The sequence below is a fragment of the Eleginops maclovinus genome, chromosome 6, assembly GCF_036324505.1.
Source record: "Eleginops maclovinus isolate JMC-PN-2008 ecotype Puerto Natales chromosome 6, JC_Emac_rtc_rv5, whole genome shotgun sequence".
Lineage (NCBI taxonomy): Eukaryota > Metazoa > Chordata > Actinopteri > Perciformes > Eleginopidae > Eleginops > Eleginops maclovinus.
In genome coordinates this window covers 6,048,312-6,069,791 of record NC_086354.1, presented here as the reverse complement: position 1 = coordinate 6,069,791, position 21,480 = coordinate 6,048,312, and the positions used below count along the sequence as shown (strand labels likewise).

The following is a 21,480-nucleotide window of genomic DNA, read 5'->3' as shown; positions in this document are numbered from 1 at the left end:
ACTCAATATCCAACTGGAATATTTCAGTCTAGGCCAAACAGAGACGGACAGACCACCATTCCTTTGCCGCTAGCATAGCTAAAAATATATATTTGCTTTTTGCCTTAGAGCTATAGAAGAGGACTGCAGTGGACATTAGCACACTGTGAAAGGAAGAACTTAGATAAAGCTGGGAATGAAACCCTGATATAATTAAAATCCCCGTCATTTAGACCAACAAATATGATCATTTCTTGTCTTTTCATCCGGAATAGACTGTTTCAGGCTTTGTCATGCTCCAGTATAGGCACTAAGAGCTTTTTGCTTCTACCTCACACTTTGTCCTCTATTTTGGCTGCACTCACAGCTATTTTAGGAGCTGTCCACTTGTGATAAGGTCATCCAGGATGCATTTTAATTAGTCGGTAGCCTTAGCAGCATTTTACATTATCACCTTTATGTGTATTTCCTTGTCATTCTGGCAGGGAACGTGGGTATTAGATGCCCACGGGAAGGGTTTTATCGCTTTTGGCTGGCAACTGTAGCACCTTTGTCTTGTAACATCTATATTGAGCCTCTTTCTGACATTGCATGGTAATAGGATGGCATCTGCAACCAGTTATCTCTGGAGCCTGATATGATATTCGCTCATTAATGGCTCCCTCGCTTCACTTTCCCTTCTGACAGCGTGTTGTAGCCTCATTGTCGCATGTTTTCTTTTTCTTCCCTTTCCTTCCTCTTCCAACCCAATGTATGAATGAGAAAAATGCCGGTCAAAACGAAAACTGGCGATTACAGCGACAACATTTCCGACCTCTCTAAGGGGGAAAATAGTCCCCCGCTGTTTTATGGGCTGTCAGAGCACAGTGGACCTGCTGCATTCACTGCGATTCTGCTTTCTGACACACAGCCAGACACACTCAGCTCTCTGCTGGTTGTGATGAGCTGATAGCAAACACACCGGGCAGTGATGCGCACAGAAATACACAGGCGCAGGCAGGGGCAGGGGGGTTGGCAGATACAATCCAAATAGTGTGTACGAAGGCAAACACACACAGGGTGAGTGCTGAGCTTTGATATTAGCTCAGCTTAATTGAGGGAAATGAAATCACAGCGTTCGACAGCTGCGGGGACCCAATCACCACTTTTTATTTCAATCACTGTTTTCCTGCCAATTAAATAATGAACATTTAAGGAGAATGAGGTGTAAACACATACACTTGCTTATCTTTGTACGTATTTTAGTAATAGCCGCAGGTTGGAAGTAAAATTAAATGAATTGGCCTCTCAGCAGTTGTCTTTGTCCTCCACTAGTCCGACGATTTTTGTCAACAAGCTTAACGGGACACTGGATATAATCTAAAGTAATTAGTTAGGTACCAATGAAGAGTCGCTTTTCCTCATTATAAGAGATACGCATGGTTGAGCACATCAGGGTGTCACTCAGGGAACCATCTAAAGTGAGTGAAGGGACACTGGAGGACAGATTTATCCTGGCAGAAACTTGCTTTGTCTTTTTTTCTCTTTAGGATTTAGCAATTATGTCAAGTAAACGAGCAAGTGCAGAGGGATGATAAGAATCTAACAGTGGAAAGATGTTTGTGATTATGAGATGTGGAGGGCACAAAAAGCTGAGAGTGAAGAGTTGCACTAATCAGGCGGTGCAATATATGAGAGAGTGTCTTGTTATTAAAAGTACGACAAAGCTTTTTGAACCATCAGTTGAGGAAAATGTATCCGTACAACAGCAATGTAGGTTATAAACAGCATGATTATAAAAAGAACCATACTTTTTTGTTGCCCTATTAATGTAGGAAAATTAAGTATAATCGCAACAAAATCTTACTCTTTGGCAGCCTTACAGAAGTCCAGATTTTTATGTGTAGTTTATACTATTTTCAGTGTCAAAATAGAAACCCTTAAAGAGTTGCTATTGTGCTTGTTGGGGTTATCCCTCTCCTGTAGTGTGTTATATAGGTTTTTATGCATGTACATGTTCTGCAAAGGCTAGAGGTTACTCCAGAGGGAGTTTCTCTCCCACACTCCCCCCCTGCCTGATACGCCCCCATTGAACTCCTTTGTTTACTTCCTTCATATAGTGACATCACTATGTAACACTCGCACTTCTATTGACTAGTGCTCCAACACATTGTATGTGAAAGACTAAGAGGCGCGACGTCTCTAAGTGGTTGCCCATTCACAACAGAGCCTGCCAACTAACCAATCAGAGCAGAATGGGCTCTGGTTTCAAACAGAGGGTGAAAAGACAGGCAGTATGAGAAAAATAAAGAACTTTTTGAACATTAAAGCATGGAAACATGTCACAGTAGTGGCACATAATACAATTATGCCCCTTTAACCTGAATCAGGGATGCAGGGATGACATATGAAGGCTCATTTCGCAAAAAAAAAGTAAATGGATTGTTCCATCGGATTGTACTTACACGTTTGATCAGCAAGATAATCTTCACAAATAATATCCACATTTGTGATTTTTAAAGTGTAGATAAAAGAACTGGTAGTAACAATTGGCTATAAACAAATTACGGTCATCATCACCACTAATTTAGAGGCTGACTAGCATTAGGAGATATGACTGAGAACACTCATTTAGCCACTTGTTAGCAACCGCCTTTATTAGGACCAGTAAAAACCTCAAAATGAACAATTAACCGACGTTGTTTATTTAGTAGAACAAACCGAAAATTCCCTCAAGCTTGTGTTTACTAGACACTATTCCAGGCTTCTTACCAAAAAAACATGTTTAAAAAAGAATGGACTTTGAGATGAGGGAACCTGAATGCTAACAATCCTGACTCATCCCCTAGTCCTTGGTCTCAGTCCTGCAGCACTGTTTCATCTTAGACACCTTGCATTGTTTATTATCGATCATTGTGGCTCACCTTCTGCCTTGCATGTCTTGGTAACAGGGTCCATCTCGTAGCCTTCATAGCATTCACATTTAAAATCCCCCTTGTAGTTGATGCAGATCTGGCTACAGGCGTCTGGGTTCTCACACTCGTCGATGTCTGCAGAAGACAGAGAAGAATGAAGAGAGTTTATCATTCAGCTGGAAGACAGAGAGTGTCAGGCGCTGTCAGGCGCTGTCAGACAGACAGACGGTGACTGATTCTCTGCCATGAGCTGCACCAGATAGTAGTGGCGACTCAATCCCCAAAATATAAAGAAAGCAATTATTCTTTATTCTTATTCTTTATTAGGATCCCCATTAGCACTAGCATAAGCGTTGGCTATTCTTCCTGGGGTCCTCACACATACACAAAACAAACATTAAACAAAACTAAAAGCAAAATAGAACAACTCATTTCATCATATGAACAATGGTATACAAAGTGAAACAAAAATGGTCATCACATTTTAGCCATCATCACAAGGCCAAACCACAGGCACAGTTACATTTTACTCTGTAATGCTCATATAATGTTTTAGCAACCTTTTAAAATGTACTTGAAACTTGATTTTCCTGAATTATGTGGACTGGTAAAGAGTTCCAGCTGACCATGGCTCTGTACATGACTGTTTTCTGTCTGATATTTGATTTAGATGTGGGTAATACGAACCTTCTTTCTATTGCATGTCTTGTTTGATAGTTGTGTTGAGTGTACTGCGATATAAACCTTTGTGATAATATATGTGGTAAGTGTGTCACTGTAATATTCCTAACAAAATTTAACAAAGTATAAGTGGACCTACAGCTCCACAGTGGCAAAGCCCCGGGGGTGGATGAGATCCGCCCAGAAATGCTGAAGGCTCTGGGTGTTGAGGGACTGTCATGGTTGACACGTCTCGTCAACATTGCGTGGAAGTCGGAAACAGTACCGAAGGAGTGGCAGACCGGGGTGGTGGTTCCTCTCTTTAAAAAGGGGGATCAGAGGGTGTGTGCCAATTACAGAGGCATCACATTACTCAGCCTCCCCGGGAAAGTTTACTCTAAGGTGCTGGAAAGGAGGGTCCGGCCGATTGTCGAACCTCAGATTGAAGAGGAACAATGCGGTTTTCGTCCTGGTCGTGGAACGACGGACCAGCTTTTCACTCTCGCAAGGATCCTGGAGGGGGCCTGGGAGTACGCTCATCCGGTCTACATGTGCTTTGTGGATTTGGAGAAGGCGTATGACCGGGTTCCCAGGGAGATACTGTGGGAGGTGCTGCGGGAGTATGGGGTGAGGGGGTCTTTGCTCAGGGCCATCCAATCTCTGTACTCCCAAAGCGAGAGCTGTGTCCGGGTCCTCGGTAGCACGTCGGACCGTTTTCCGGTGAGGGTTGGCCTCCGCCAGGGCTGTGCTTTGTCACCAATCCTGTTTGTGATATTCATGGACAGGATTTCGAGGCGTAGTCGTGGGGGAGGGGGTTTGCAGTTCGGTGGGCTAAGGATTGCACCACTGCTTTTTGCAGATGATGTGGTTCTAATGGCTTCATCGGTCTGTGACCTTCAGCACTCACTGGATCGGTTCGCGGCCGAGTGTGAAGCGGCTGGGATGAGGATCAGCACCTCCAAATCTGAGGCCATGGTTCTCAGCAGGAAACCGATGGATTGTCCACTCCAGGTAGGGAATGAAGCCTTACCCCAAGTGAAGGAGTTCAAGTATCTCGGGGTCTTGTTCTCGAGTGAGGGAACAATGGAGCGTGAGATGGGCCGGAGAATCGGAGCAGCGGGAGCGGTACTGCAGTCGCTTTACCGCACCGTTGTGACGAAAAGAGAGCTGAGCCAGAAGGCAAAGCTCTCTGTCTACCGGGCCATCTTCGTTCCTACCCTCACCTATGGTCATGAAGGATGGGTCATGACCGAAAGAACGAGATCGCGGATACAAGCGGCCGAAATGGGATTTCTCCGCAGGGTGGCTGGCATCTCCCTTAGGGATAAGGTGAGAAGTTCAGTCATCCGGGAGGGACTCGGAGTAGAACCGCTGCTCCTTCGCGTTGAAAGGAGCCAGTTGAGGTGGTTCGGGCACCTAGTGAGGATGCCACCTGGGCGCCTCCCTAGGGAGGTGTTCCAGGCACGTCCAGCTGGGAAGAGACCGAGGGGTAGACCTAGGACCAGGTGGAGGGATTATATCTCTTCGCTGGCCTGGGAGCGCCTTGGAATCCCCCAGTCAGAGCTGGTTGATGTGGCCAGGGAAAGGAAAGTTTGGGGCTCTCTGCTGGAGCTGTTACCTCCGCGACCCTGACGGAAAAGCGGGAGAAGATGGATGGATGGATGGATAAGTGGACCTCTGTCTGACACTCAACCATTTAAGGGTCTCCAACATTTCAGTCACTCTGGTTCTGTAGGAGCACTGCAGTGCACATCGTGCTGCCTTATTTTGAGCTACTTGTAGTTTGTCTAGATCTTTTTCTGCAGCACTAAACCAAATAACAAAACAGTAATCAAGCTGTGACAGAACCAAAGCATCTAGAACTTGTCTACTGACATCTTTTGGCAAATATTTTACAATTCTTTTAACAAGTGACACACCCCTTCCCATTTTACATACAACAAAATACTTTTTGATCCAGAGTTATACCTAACAATTTCGTTTCCTTGACCTGTTCAATTTCAATATGGTTTAAATGTAATAGCAATTTAGGTTCACCTTTTAACTGATGATTTGATCCTATTATTAAAGATTTAGTTTTTCCAGCATTAAGTACTAACTTATTATTTATGACCCACTCTGAGATCTGTTCTAGATCCTTGTTCATACAGTGACTCAGCTCACTTATAGATGAAGCTGCTCCATATATTGTCGAGTCATCTGCATACATTACAATTTTGGATTCTTGTAGCACTAATGGTAGATCATTTGTAAAAATAGAAAATAAAAGTGGCCCCAAACAACTACCCTGAGGAACTCCACAAGTGACTGACTTAATCTTTGACAAACTTCCATTAAAAAAAACAGTTTGACATCGATTGGTCAAGTAACTTTCTACCCACCTCAGCGCATTCAGATTAAAACCATATTGTTTTAGCTTGTGCAACAACAATGGATGATCAATGACATCAAAGGCAGAACTAAAATCAAGTAGTACTGTACCCACTAACTTCCTATCATCTACTTCCACCTTCCAGTCATCGGTCATTTGTGTTAAAGCAGTACATGTTGAATGGCCCGGCTGGTAAGCATGTTGATAATCACTGTTAAGATTGTTACCTTCAAAGTATTTTTGTATTTGGTTAAAAATTATTCTCTCCATTATCTTTTCTAATGCTGGTAACAAACTTATTGGGCGGCTATTTGTACCAGAAAATGGTCCAGCTGGATGTTTTGCAAGTGGAATAATTTTTGCTATTTTCCATGCCTGTGGGCAAATACATTGTTCAATACTCAAATTGATGATATAGCAGATAGGCTCTGCAACCAAATTAGCAACATATCTAAGAAATGTACCATCTAAATTATCCACACCTGGCAGTTTATCATTACATTTACCTAGTAGACATTCAACATCTGCAATTGTCACTTTCTCTATTTTAAATTTACAATTCTTATTTTCCATAATTAAATCATTTATTAGAAAAGTGGAGTTCCTATTTATAGGTTGCTTCATATTTCTCCTGAGATCATTCACTTTATCAAGAAAATAATCATTCAAATAATTAGCCATATGTACTGGTTTAGTCAAGAATTTCCCTTCCACCTCAAGATATGTTGAGGTGGATTTCGGCTTACGGCCCATCATGCCATTTACTAAACTCCACAGCTGTTTCTTATCATCCTTAATATCTTTAACATTGTTTTTTATTTTTATTTAATGCTGTAACATAATTTCTTAACCTTCTATAAATTTGCCCATCTGACTCTTAACTTCATGAGAAAGCTACAATTTTGGCCTCATCTCTTTGTTTCATTAGATCTCTTAATTCATCATCTAACCAGGGTGCTCTAAAGTTCCTTACTGTCAGTTTTCTAAGTGGTGCATGTTTATCAATCACTTGCATGAATAACAAATTAAATACTGCAAGAGCATCATCTGGATTTAGTTTTTCAAAAATATGTTTCCAACATATCTTTTGAACATCCTTTATAAATGACTCTTCACAAAAACATTTCATTGATCTCCTCACAATTACTTTCAGTCCTGCTTTTGGCAGCTTTGTCTTTCTCACGATAATTATTAAATCATGATCAGTACACCCTACTGGAATTGATATTGCCTGTGAACATAAATGGCTAACATTTGTAAATATATGATCAATACAAGTTGCACTTGTTGCTCCACCTTTCTTTATGCATATCCTAGTAGGTTTAGTCACCATTTGTACCAAGTTACATGTATTAGCTATTGTCTGCAACTTGTTTTTTAAGGCACAGTGGGACATATTCCAGTCAATGTTTAAATCACCGATAAAATAAATCTCTCTATCAAGATCACAAACTTTATCTAACATTTGACATACTTTTTCTAAATAATTTAGGTTTGAATTAGGAGGTCTGTAACAACATCCCACCAACAAAGGTTTCAAATGAGGTAAATGAATTTGCAACCAAAGTACTTCAATATCAGCAGACATCAAATCATATCTGACTTTAGCTGGTATTTCCTTTTGAATGTATACTGCCACCCCACCTCCATATGCATTCCTGTCTTTTCTAAATATATTATATCCCTGAATGTCCACTGCAGCGTCATTAAAGGTGTCATCTAAGTGAGTTTCTGATATTGCTAACAAATGAATACCACATGATAATATTTCCTCTATCTCAGGCAATGTATTTCTAAGATTAAGGGCTGTACTGGAGGAGTTTATATGCACATGTATTGAGTTGTTCAGTGATGATGTATTTTTGTAGCCTTACCCAGAATTTAGCATCGCAACCCTCCCTCAACAAATAGCACTGGATTAAAAAAAAAAATATTTGGGAATTTTGAATATTCCAGATAATAAGATCTTTAGTGATACCTGTTTATGATACCTTTTGTTCATCAGGATAATCTCTAGAAATAAACAGCACTTTAATAATAGTTGAAACATAGATGCAATCGTCAGAAGTGAATGGCTAGCATTATGCTATCAGCGCCACCACTGCTAAGCTAAAGGCAGACTCATGTTTGATTGAAGGACGTTTAGTATTCCTGTAAGCAAGTAACTTGTTTGCAACTGCCATTTTTAGCACACCTATTGTAAAAGCTTCTGAAATTATTTAGCGGAAAATACAGTGGTTCAGACGTATTTGTGTAGCCCAATTCAGAAGTTAGCATAGCAAAGGGGTTCGTTGACGAAATTAATGGGATTTTTCCATTGGATTTTGGAATATTGTAGAAAATAAGCTAATTTGCCAACACAAGTTTATATAGAATGTTTTGTTCAGCAGGATAATCTCCACATACTGACGACTTTGTGATTTTTGTAGAGTAAATGATATCAGAAGAAATAAAAAGCTAACACAATGCTATAAATGCTCCCTACCACCACTAAGTGGTAAACATGATGACGTTTAGTAGTTTATTTAGTCACTTGTTAGCAACAGCCGTTTTTATGACACATCAAAGCTTCAGACAATGGGGGATTTACTGCTTTACTTTGAAAATCCCTTCAGCTTTTGTTAGCCACAAACCTGAAGGCATCTAAACAAAACCACAATCGAAACACCATTAACTTAGAGACGGGGGAACCCAGAAGTGCTAAACTGCCAACTTATTTCCAGGTTTAGGACTCATTCCTGCCCCACTCTATAACCCCAAGTGCTGAATAAACACCGAGACATGATGTCATTCACTGTAATAGGAGGAAAGTAGTCGACAGGGAGACTTCTCCGCTCTGCTTCCTCCTAGCAGATCTCAGGCTTTTTCCTGGGGTGTGATGGAGAAACACAAGTGCTAAAAGGATGGGGAAGAGTGTGAAGGACAGAGTATAAGCGTGTGTGAGTGTGTGAAAGAGAAGTGTGGCTGTTTTAGTTTCCCTGTGGGAGTGACAGGCAGGGCACATTAAACAAAGACAGACAGCTAGAGAGCTGAGAGCTGTCCAGAGCAATACACCAAAACACACTTCCAGAATCAATCTAGCACACACACAAACACACACAGACTCATAGCAGCTTGGTCAGCAGAGCCAAAATGCCACTCATTTATTTCCATCTGTCTGTCTGTCGATCTAAAGTTTCTTTACTTACCACCACAAGTCTTTTTGTCCAGAAGCTGGTAGCCTGTGGGGCACTGGCACTCGAAGCCGATTGGTCGATCCATGCAGACATGGGAGCAGCCACCGTTGTTGATCATACACTCATTCAGCCCTGGGAGACAAAGACAAAGAAGAAGCCAGTGGTCAAATGCAGTCAATCTTAGAGGAGGAACGTTCCAAGATTTAGATCTAGTGGTGCAGTGATGACATATTTTTGCAGGCCGACCCAGAAGTTAGCATCGCAAGGGGATTTTTCGTTGATATATCGGGATATTGCATAAAATAAGATCTGTGGCAAACACATGTTTCTGATACTTAAATGTGTTGTTCAGCAGAATAATCTCCACATATCAAAACCACTTTTATTATTTTTGATGCAAAAATGCTATCGCTACAAGTAAAAACCTAATATTAGACTACAAACAGATTATATCACGGCCGCTAAGCTTAAGACGGGCTCATGTCCTTGGTAGTCACTTGATAGCAATCGCTTTTTTATGACTGATAAAAGAAAGAGTTATTTACTAATGTATTCTATGTCGTAGAAAAAAATTTGAAAATCTCTTTAGCTTGTGTTAACCACAGACCTTCTTTCAGGCTTCTAACAGGTTGAAATAACTGTTGAGTTCAAGACAAGGGAACTGGAAGTGGTAAAATGCTTACACATTCCTAAGTTTTACGAGTCATTCCTTATTGAAAGTTTCAAAGGCTTTAATATCGTTTGCACAGTAGCTACAGCTCAGTTGTTGGCAATGAAAATGTTAAGTCCCAGGCCCCCCCCCCACAGTGCAACATGCAATATACTATGAAAAAACATAACTAGTGCATGTGACGTCACCTTTGTAAATGGAAATTGGTGGAATGATATACTGATAATTGTAATTATATATAAATATTATAGAAACATATACATATGTTTATAGCACATTGGGACATTAAGGTAGCCCAAGGTTATCACAAAATTAGATTTAGAATAAGCCCTCTTCCTGTGAAATGAGTTTTTTTTAAAGGTTTAAGTGCAGTTGAATAACTCATGATATCTGACAAAGGTGTATAAGTATTTTTATCTTGGCTGTTGTACCTGGCTCTTTTTCAATCCTTATCAGAAGTGAGAAATAGGAATCAAAGAGACCCAACATCACACGCTGTAAGCTCTTAAAACCCTTAATCAGGTCTATCTGCAGGGAGGTGAAACACGTGTGTAAAGGGATTATCGCTGTGGACCGGGACTTCTGAAATGTCCCATAAGGATCCATCACAGGATTGAGAGAGGACATCTAAATTAAACAGGGATGATGAGTGATGTAAAAGAAGTGGGGAAAAAACAACATGTAAAAACACACTCTTTTTTAACTGGGTCAGCTGGCAGGGTTGGCACATAACAAAGAAGGAAGTGAGATTTCATTGTGCTGCACAATGACTTGATAGCAAGAAGGGCTTAAAAGTCACCGGCTTGACATTTTTTAGGTCAAATTTGATTGCTTCCAAAGAAAAAAAAAGAAGCTAGAATAACTGGGTGAAAGCTAAGATAACCAGAATAAGAACTATCCATCATTTCATTGAACAGCTTTGCTTTTTAAACAAACAATTTAGCAAGGTTGGGCGGTGAAGAAGTGACAACTGGAAAGGGGTGATAAAAAGAGGAATGGATTAAACTACAAGGGAATCCTCACTCCTCAATAGGAGAGAGTGTTTAATTCGGTCAACAGCATCCCGCCCAATCTGGTGAAACACATTTGTCAATAGGCAGGGAGCTTTTTATCATCAGTCATTGAAACATGGCGACTGTAAACAGAGTTTGTGTGTGTTAGAAAACAGTAGGCCTGAAGCAAAGCATCTGAATCTGCAAACCCACCACCAAGGGTCTTTTCCAAACATATGCTTTATTCACTGAATATTTAATCAACATGCTGGAACAATGCAATCATCTTTACATATGACTTTCTTTTGTTAACTTGTGTCTGAGCAAGTGTGGAGATTATTGCACTAAATAAACAGGGCATTAAATTATCATGGAATCCTTTGTGGATTTTTCAGAGAAAGACTTTTATTTTAGAGGTTATGGGTTCATGGGCCATTTTTCTTTTTTTTTAAAACGTATATAATATAGTAAAAAGGGAATCTTTTTTGCTCATACCTGAGGATAAACAACAATGTTTTAATTTTTTAAACACTACGTAAGTGTTCAAACATTCCTCCTGCACTTATCGTCTAGGTACTTTTGCTATTATTTGAAGTTAATCCTTTTGGGAAATTCACTCATTTACTTGCTATTAGAAAGTTAAGCTAGGTGCCCAGAGTTAAAAAAAAAATAAAAAAAGCTCCAGGAACTAGTGCTCATCCTGCATACATCTAAGAATTTAACCTAAATGTCATTTCACACTTGATTCACACTCATTTTCTTTTGTGGATTCAACAAAGAAGATACGATGATTTAATGAGTGAGCTTTAGAGGCACTGTGATGTGGATTTTGTTACCCTTAGACAGAGCCAGGCTAGCTGTTTTCCTTTTTAAAGTGTTTGTGCTAAGCTAAGCTAACCAGCTGCTTGCTACAGCTCAAATAAACCGTAAAGATATGACACTAGTGTCAGTCTTCTTCTTTATATTTACTTATTAACCCAAATTCCTTAAGGTTCTGTAAAGGTCTCCTATTATGCTATATTTGAACAATATCTATACAAAACATGTCTGTGAAGTGTTTTGCTCAAAATACCAATCATGCCTCATCCCTCTCTATTTCAGCCCTGTTCCTGAAGTGCTGATTCTGTGACTGTCGCTTTAAATTTGAGCTGAGCTGAAGCTGGCCATGCCCCTTTGGAGCTTCATGCAGCTCTCTGTCTGAAGAGAGAAGTTTCTAACAGAGAAACTCAGCAAAATGCTGCCATGATTAAAAACCCCATATTTTGTTCAACACCACATCAAGCATTGTTTCTGAAACACTTTTTTTTTTTTGCTGAAACTGTGGCACTTATTTACTTAATAACAAAAAGTTAGGCCAACTACCAGCTGTACTGCTCAGATGACCTGTTCAGCTCATCCGCGGAGCTTTGGCAGAGCAACAACACATTATTCTTTATTTATTGTTTAAACAGATAAAGAAAGATAAAGTCGACTCTCCAGGGATTGAGATAGGGTTACTTTTGTGGGAACACTTCATCTCTGCTTTGTTTGAGTGCCAGCAGACTTTGAGCACTGCGACTGCCAGCATTAAATTCCCCTCTCTAATTTGGCTGGATGGGTGACAGCAGCCTGCCACTCACAGGAGCTAACTCCCTTCACGTCGCTGCTAGAATTAACTGCAGAAGGAAGAAAGACTGAGATGTGTCTGTTGCTGTTTGAGGACCTGCTCCTTCCTGGCTCTTTGAGCGGGCTGGGTGCTAACAAAGACGCCTCAGGAGGCCGGGTGATGAAGAGCTTTTTCTAGACCGCTTCCAAGGACAGGCGAGATTTAGAGGTCAGTCTCCCACGAGGAAACGAACATGACGTCTCTCCTTTTCTTCTCGACCTCCATCCCTCTTACTCTACATCCTTCACCATAGTAACTCATTATGTACTGCCTATTTTCTTCCCTTTTACACATAGGGAACAAAATACTGCTTTAGAGAAAACCAACAATGCCGGCAGAATGCACCCCCACCATATGTCATGTAACATAAAATGGTCTTGTGTGTGTGTGTGTGTGTGTGTGTGTGTGTGTGTGTGTGTGTGTGTGTGTGTGTGTGTGTGTGTGTGTGTGTGTGTGTGTGTGTGTGTGTGTGTGTGTGTGTGTCAAAGACCCTGGCCAGCTTTCCTTTTTACACACCCCTCAATTAGTGACTAAAGAAAGATTTGTTGCCTAAACGATTAGTTGGACAACACAAAACCTACGGAAAATGCTTTTTTCTACCTCCTGAATATGAATAACTTCTCCAATTTCTTTCATCATATATCATCAAAGTAATGCTGCAACAACTAGTCGACAACGTCGACGACGTCGACAATGAAATTTTGTCGACGCGTCGTATTATTTAAGCAACCTAGTTGGCAAGCCTACCACCGTCATTTTGTATGCTGCAGATTAGCATTTTACTGCTTCGGTCTCAAGGGGAAGCAAAAGGACCATTAATTTTCCCATTGTTTTGTTTATAAAGTGTTTAATCCCCATTGATGCTCCACACCCGTAACAGTTGGTGGCGGTAATGCACCGAGTTGGATGCCAACCGACAATAAAATAAAAAAAGAAGTAGCAGCTTCGTTTTTGCACCATCTGCGTCCTAAACCAACCACTGACGAAGTTTAACAGAGATGAATCATGGCAGAGGCTCCGGATCAGCGTGAGCAGACTGCAGTAAAATTGAGACCGCGATTATCTAAAGTCTGGGCATTTTTTAAGGAAAATAAAGCTAATAAACAAGTCAAGTGTACTGTCTGCAACGCAGAGCTGGCCTACAACCGCAGTACAACGGGGATGCATGATCATCTTAAACGCAAACACTCAGGACGTCTAGCGCCTGAAGTTCCGGATGGGTAAATTAGCCGGTTTTTGTTTACCTTTCGGCAAACGCGTCCTCTAGTCCAGAGTGACATTAGTTACTTTTAGGCCCTCTCATGAAAGATAATGTGTTAACCCAATTGCATAAGAACATTAAATTACAGTCTTCCCTCATGTTAACATTGTAAATTCACACGGTCACTTTACCTAGCTCTGCATGACTGCGCGTATGCTAAATAGATAGGAAGATAGATAAATACCGTAGATAAATAAGTGTATACATAACTAATTATAAATCATTCATTTGTCAGATAACATCAATAAAATTGATTAATTTAAGTCTACAATTTGTGGTAACTATGCCAAATAGTTTTCTATTTTCATTTTGCTATTTTAGAAATTCAAAGCAAAGGCGTGTGGATGACTTCGTCCTGCAGAGAGGCGTCGGCACCCCTCAAATGGCCAGACTCCTCACTGAGAGTGTTCTAAACATGCTGGTCTACGACATGAGGCCGATGTCAACGGTGGAATGCAAGGCTTAATCGTTGACTTTGTTGAATTGTTGAATTGAATCGACTAATCGAAAAAATAATTTACTGATTAGCCGACTACTAAAATATTCGTTATTTGCAGCCCTACATCAAAGTTAATATCCTCGGGTTTTGCCTTAGAATTTGCAAAGATTTTAAACTATTTTGATGGCATTTACTGATGATTAATCAAGAAAATAATTGCCAGATTCATCGCTACTAAAAGGAATTGCTAGTTGCAGCTCTATCTGAGATCACAGACTAACAATGCTCCCTCATACTGTGTCTGTATCTTCCACACAAAAATAACATAGCAACAGTCCCGCTTTGAAAACTATGTTTCTGTGTCGAGCAATGCTGTTATCAGCCTCTCAAATAGAAAGAATTCCTTTTTGTGTGTCGTATTAAACTGAATATCTTTTGGTTGTTCGGTCGGGTGACTTGGAGCTTGTTTATCATGAAGTGTGTAGTTATTTCGATGTGATATTGATTGGCTAACTCACTGTAATCTAACTTAACATCAGGCTTCAACTAACATTGTTTTCTTGTCTGTATTAATTTGTCTGTATAACTATTGAATAAAACATGCTGTTATAAGCCTCTCAACTATGATGATTTCTTTGTTTTGTACCATATTAAAGTGAATATCTTTGGGTTTTGAAGTGAACAACAAAATATCTCTTCGCACTTGGGGTGGACATTTTAACTATTTTCAGAAAAATTGCTAATGAAAACAATCACTAGTTGCAGGTCTATTTCTGATCACAGACTAAAAATGTCCCTACTTTCATACACAAATAAAACAAAAACAACAGTCCTGCCTGGAACAAGCGGGAGGTGATGGTGATGAGAAATGAATGGTGTGTTGGGTAATGAGTCTGGACTGTGTATTTCTAACGAGAAGTGGAAACACAGAAAAAGATTTATTTGAGCGATGAGAGAGATGCTTTGTCTTTATTTCCCTCTGATGTAAGGCTGATGCGAGCGAATGCAATCACACCCAACAACTACGGACAAGTGTGTGTGTGTGTGCGGCGGGGAGTATCATTGCCTCTGTGTGTGGTTTCCTGTGTGTGTGTTTTGGTTTGGGGAACATCTTGCGAGGGAACGGTTGAGCTAGCACTGCGATGAGCAAGGTGTGTGTGGACACGCTTTTAATGAGCTGAGAACAAGAGCCCAGCTGAAGGAGAGAAGGGAGGTGTGAGGAGGCAGGAAGAGGAAGAAGACGAGGGACAAAGAGAGGACAATTACTCTCTGGGATACCTGTTCTGATTTCGTAGTTTATATCCCTGGCAGAGGTCAAGCTGCTCTGCCATCTGTCACTTTCCCCTCCTTCACTTTATGCTCCTTTGTGTCATTTTATCCGTCTCATGTCAGAAACCTTCGGAGTGAGCACTTGAGCACAGAGGGCAAGTCAAAAAACACAACTTTGTTTCTTAAATGGGGGTAAAATGACCAATCGGAGGGTCAGGTTTCTTGGGCAAGATACCTAACCCCAAATTGTTCCCGTAGGCCTTCCAAAATTCAAGATTCAAAGGCTTTATTGTCATATGCGCATTAGCTAAAGCTTAGTTTTGGTAATCAAAAGCTTAAGTATTAGGCTCCTCCAACAATGCAACATACAACATACTTATGTACGGTGGCCCAAAACATTTCCATAAGGTGAAACGCGCTGCAGTTTAAAAAAACTATGCAAATCTAAAAACACAAAAGAGCTAAAACATATGAAGAAACATCTTCACCATTTTGACAACAGATGCAAATCCTTAACTAAAAGCTCTGCATAAACGAAAATTAAAAAATGCTGCAAGAGGCTCAAAACACAACGGAACGGGGACACCTAAAAGCTGGCCAATTGTCACTGGAAACTTACCTGAATGTAAGATTTAACAATGTCATTGCATGATTCCTTCTGATATTATTGCAGATCTGCTAGCTAACTAACCTAGCCATGAAAAGTCAAGTAATGTAAACAAAGGCATTACTTTCATTGACTCATAGTAAGTGAAACAGTTTAAGAGAAGAAAGCATTTTAAGACAGGAACATAAGGATGGTAGACAGCAGAAGAAGCATTTCGCTAGAGTTTGATGCTAATTAGTACACGCAGGTTCTTGTTCTAAGGCCGCTGCTAATCTGATGTGCTTCTGAAACCTTTGAAATGCAAGGTAGTTAGAGGGAGGTGTTTGCAGTTTTGCTATGGCAAGAATGATTAAGCTGCTACATTAACTACCCGAATCCACTAACAATTTCATTTTATTACAAACGCAATTTCTTTCATTTCGTACTACTGCATGAAGATTATAGGAGCGAGGGAACAACCAAACCCCTGTGTAAAGAAAGAAAATATGTTCTCTTACCGCACTCCTTCTTGGGCTCGTCTGATCTGTCCTTGCAGTCTTTGACAGAGTCGCATACCTTGGAGCTGTCGATACACTCGCCATTCTTACACAGGAACTTCAGGGGGCCTCCGCATTTGGTGGCTATAGCAGAAAGGAATAACATAGATCAGCATCTATTCTATAAAGTGCATTTTGCATAGGCTATTGCAAACATATACAGAACATTATGCAATAAAGTGTGTGAAGCAAAGGCCGATCACTGAGAGTCATTTCAAATATTAAAGGTCCCATATTATGCAAAATGCACTTTTTGCTGTCTTATACATAAATATGTGTCCTCGGTGTGTAAGGAGACTCACAAAGTGTCCGAAAATACAACCCTCTCTCTTTTCCTCCTTATCCACATTCCAAAAAACGGGGGTACAAAAGAGCTGATCCAGATTTGCTGCCGATATGACATCATAACCAAAATGTGGACTGGCTTTACATTTAACTCCTGGCAACGTCTTGCCCACGTGACACGTCCCAACCTATCATCCGAATTATACAGTCGCAAGCTGAATCCCCTCTGCAGCAGCTCTGTGTGTCTGTGGGTTCAGCAGGATGTCTGCAGGAGGGGCTTAGAGTTGTTGTTTATATAATACATATAATGTCTCTGTTCTAGTGGCAAACTCTGAGAAGTGTTTCAGAAATAATGCAGGATGTGGTTTGGAACATAATATGACGTTTAATCAGGGCAGCGTTTAGCTGAGTTTCTCCGTTAGAAAGCAGTTACAGAATCAGCACTTCAGGAACAGGGCTGAAATAGAGGGGGGTGACGCATGCTACAATGGGAGATCTGTTTGGTATTTTGAGCAAAACACTTCACAGACATGTTTTGTACAGATGTTGCCCTACAAGATATCGTTCAAATATAGCATAATAGGAGACCTTTAAAACCCTTATGCACCACTGCGAATTGTAGGCACTGACCACCCGCAGACTAAACCATCAACACTTTATTTTTTCTAACGTGCTCTTCTGCCTTTTTTGTAGTTTTACTTTCGTCCGAAAAGTATTGAAACACCTCCACTTTGCTTCGAGGACTTGTTTTTATCAACTGTCCCCAGTGGTGAAAAGTACAATTTTTCATGGATAATACTTAAGTACAATTTTGAGGTACTTGTACTTTACTTGAGTATTTCAATTTGATGCCACTGTTCTACTACTCCAAAAGAGTTCAGAGGTAAATTGTGTACTTTTACTCCACTACATTTACGTACCTTTAGTTACTTTACAGATTTGGATCAATGATGTGAAATATAATCAACACTTAAATCAGACTTTAGTTCACCTGCAGTAAATCCAGCAGCTACCCTGCAGTATACAAAGCCATTCAAACTAGCTGTACCTTTACCAGCTCTGAGAACACTTTAATGATCAATAATTATAAAACATATCAGAGATATTATTCTGAAATGGACCAATCAAACAATGACTACTTTTACTGTCGCTACTTTAGCAGATTTAGATGCTAATACTTTTCTACTTTTACTGTAGTAACCTTTTGAATGCAGGACTTTTACTGGTAACAGAGTATTCCTACACTCTGGTACTTCTTCTTTACTTGAGTATAAGATCTGAGTACTTCTTCCACCTTTAACTGTCCCAAAAGTCCACACTGAGCTGAGGAAAAGAGCAGTTACTGTACACTGCTTCATTTGATTGGAAACAGCTGCAAATATGAGCTGAAACTCAGGGAGCTGGTCTCTCTAAACAGTTTTTAAGTGCTTCTTAGTGACCAAAAAGATGCTTTATAAGATGATTGTGACAATAAACAGCCCCTGGAAAAAATTAAGAGACCACTTCAGCATTGTCATTTCCTCTGGTTTTATTATTTATAGGTATGTCTTTGAGTTAAATTTAGAGATTTTTTTTTTTCATTTTTTCCGGAGCTGTACGTCTGTTTTTTCTTAAATTTGTGTTCAGTAACTGTGCTGCTGTCTATCCGGCCAGGACTATCATGCAAAATCCAATTTCCATCTCAATAAGAACATTTACCCCCACCACTTTTTGAAAAGGCCAATTTTGTCCCCGCCGCTTTTTCAAAGCTGATTTGTTAAAAGTGTTTTTTTTTTAAACGTGCACTCAGAAATGTAATAATCACTTTGGGAAAAACATGAGCAACATGTAATCTTGAAAACAGCCCGTTCACTCCTTATAGGTGTATATCTGGGGACCCAAGTGGTGCAATTTGGACATGTGAAATTGACCACTTAATAGTGGTAAACCTTTTATAGAAAAGAAAAAAGGAAACTGGCTCCCCCTTTGCTCCCGTGGGGCACAGGCACTGCAATAGTTGGGAGTGAAGCTAAAAATAATTCTCCCCCAGTCCAGTGATTGTAATAACCCCAGAACTTGAATGTGCCATAATCAGAAACAAATTCTTGACACAGTTTCTCTCTGTTGAGTTGGGTTTGTGACATTGGAAAAACAAAGCAAGGTATTCAGACGTCTTAAGGTGGTACTTACAAATAGTAAGCCGACATTACTAGGCAAATCGTTTATACCTGGAAAAGTGTCACCAGCACTTTTTCAAAACAAAGTGAAGCCAATGGTGTGAAGCGGTTCACCAGATCCCCTCAGGCTCAGGTGAAACAAGTGGTAGCTTAAAATGCTCCTCACTCAGATATTTATATCACCACATAAAAAGCTGAGTGTAATAAAAGCTCAACTTTAATTTGGTCCAGTTTCCCAGAGCTAGGATTTCATTTCCTGTCGCGCCATTTTAGAGTAAATTATGCATCATAGTCAGAAGAGGGAGCAGGAATGGGATCAGACCAGAAAAAGAAAGTCCAGAGAACTCCCATGTATTTTTATTTAAAGGAATCTACTGTACACTAACTGTAACTTCATTATCAGGTAAAAATTAGTGTGCCTTTAAAGCGATCAGAATGATGTCAACATCTGTTTCAGTTGGTTTCACTGATAACATCATATTCAGAAGTCCAATGACTAAAATGATTAATCAGGAACAATTATATAGTTAACAACAACCAAGATCTAAAAAGTGTGAAATAAGAATGTGGCTTAAAAGCTAATAAAAGAAAGCTAATCAGAAAACCACAACACTGATGTATGCTCAAAGGGGTAATATGATGCCATTACACATACAGTACCAGAATGAATGTCACGTGATTAAAGTAACTGACAAACAGACTACAAAAAAAAAAACGGGGACAAAGATGTACCTAAATGAACAACTAAACAAAATACGAAAAATAAATAGAGTTGTTTTTATAAATTTTTAGGCGGGAATGTTCCATATAATGGCGGCAGTGGCTCAGTCTGTAGGGACTTGTCATTGGACCGGTTAACGGCCCGATAAGACCAGTGTGGACCGGTAGCTGCCAGGTCACTGCCCTTGAGCAAGCGTCCTACATCCTAGCAGTAGGATGGTTAAAACGCAAAACTTCAATTCGCTGTGTGTTTTGTTCTGAATGCATTTATGCATTTGTGACAAAATAAAGAGGGTTTTATCCTTAAATTCCTCTTTAAATGTGTTCAACTGGCTTAAAAAAAACAAAAAACGTTTGTATTGCATTTGACACTGTGGTTTCCACTAAACGCAACTGTTCATCTGAATAGCTTTCACAAGTCATTTGCTGCTTTTGTTTCCGACTCCTCAGGTAAGGTAACATCTCAGTGTTTTCACAGCATGTAATCTGGTCGTTCACCAATTACGTTATTAAGTGAATTCTTTATTGAAACAACATGAGCCAGTTTAGCTGAGCTGTAAACAGATACACAGGTTGCTCTTCTAGTTTCTTTTCAACAGCAAAGTTGCTCAGGGACTGTTTGCTGCAGAATTAAAATAGACTGAAATAGGTTAAACCACCAATAACCATTTGTATCCCTATTCAGAAACCTTAAGGATACAGTTTTAAGGTGTTATATATATTTGCTTATTGTCAATTTTGGTAAAATTGTGCCCAAACTGATATTAGACTTCAACGCAAACCAGAGCTTAACAAATTAATTAAAATTGAGGGCGCAAACATAGAGCAGACCAGCAAATAAAGGGGGTTGTAGCATGAACTGTACTGTGATAGCAGCTATGTTACTTTTGTCTTAAATTCCCTATAGTCCTACAAAAAATACAATTAGATCCCAATAATCACAAACGACACAAAGGATTTCACAAAGGCAGACTGGTGCCAAAGGCTGAGACACACTCAATCAAATATATATATATACACACACACTGGCAGAGAGACCAAAAATAGGAAGAGAGATTAATCAGACACCGGCATAAGAGAGGAAGACAGGTGTGCGGGCAGAGAGGAGACAGATCCTGACAGCGCTGACAGGTGAACCCACCGTTGACGCAGCCGGATTCGTCGCTGTGGTCAGGACAGTCGTGGACCTTGTTACACTGTTTGGTGCCGTGGATGCAGGAGCCGTCACCGCACTGGAACTCATCGGGGCGACACGTCAGCAGAGCTGTAAAAGGGCACACACACACACACACACACACATATATAAGCACACACTTGAAATTGGACGTGTAAATCCTCTTATTCCCTTCTGGAGGAACACAGTATCCTAGAGTCGGAATGGACCAAAGACCTTTTGTTGCAATTTATACGTCTATCTTCCCTGGCCTGCAGAATAAATTAAAAAGTAAAAAGACATTTTACAAGGAGGTTGGTTTGCTGTTTTGTTTGTCTGTTTGTCTGTCAACAGGATTAAGGAAAATATTCTGGCCAGACTTTCTTGGACCTTGGAAGGGAGTAGCAAGTGCAGAGTTAGGAACCATTACATGTTGGAGTCCCGGGGCGGATCAGATCATTTTTATACCTAGAAAATAGGGGAAAAGCGCTGCATAAAATGCCCTTATTAATATACAATGCGTGTAAAATAGTGATAAATCAGCATATGATTTCTGAAGTTTTGGCCAAAATGTGTTTGGTGAGGTCACAGTGACCTTGACGACCAACATATAATTGAGTCCAAGTGGACGTTTGTGCCAAAACTGAAAGAAACTCCCTCAAGGCGA

The 21,480-nt window shown here is 40.2% G+C and overlaps 1 protein-coding gene across 2 annotated transcripts in view; it reads right to left on the bottom strand.

The window, feature by feature from the left end:
* The window catches only part of LOC134865954 (low-density lipoprotein receptor-related protein 8-like), a 148,950-nt gene that overhangs the window by 33,674 nt on the left and 93,796 nt on the right, over window positions 1-21,480 (bottom strand). For both annotated transcript variants that reach the window (XM_063885815.1, XM_063885816.1), the window contains 4 exons: window positions 20,802-20,924; window positions 16,461-16,583; window positions 9,093-9,212; window positions 2,883-3,008 (listed from right to left, as the gene is read on the bottom strand). In XM_063885815.1, coding sequence (XP_063741885.1) covers window positions 2,883-3,008; window positions 9,093-9,212; window positions 16,461-16,583; window positions 20,802-20,924 — 492 coding nt within the window. The remainder of the gene's footprint in view (window positions 1-2,882; window positions 3,009-9,092; window positions 9,213-16,460; window positions 16,584-20,801; window positions 20,925-21,480) is intronic.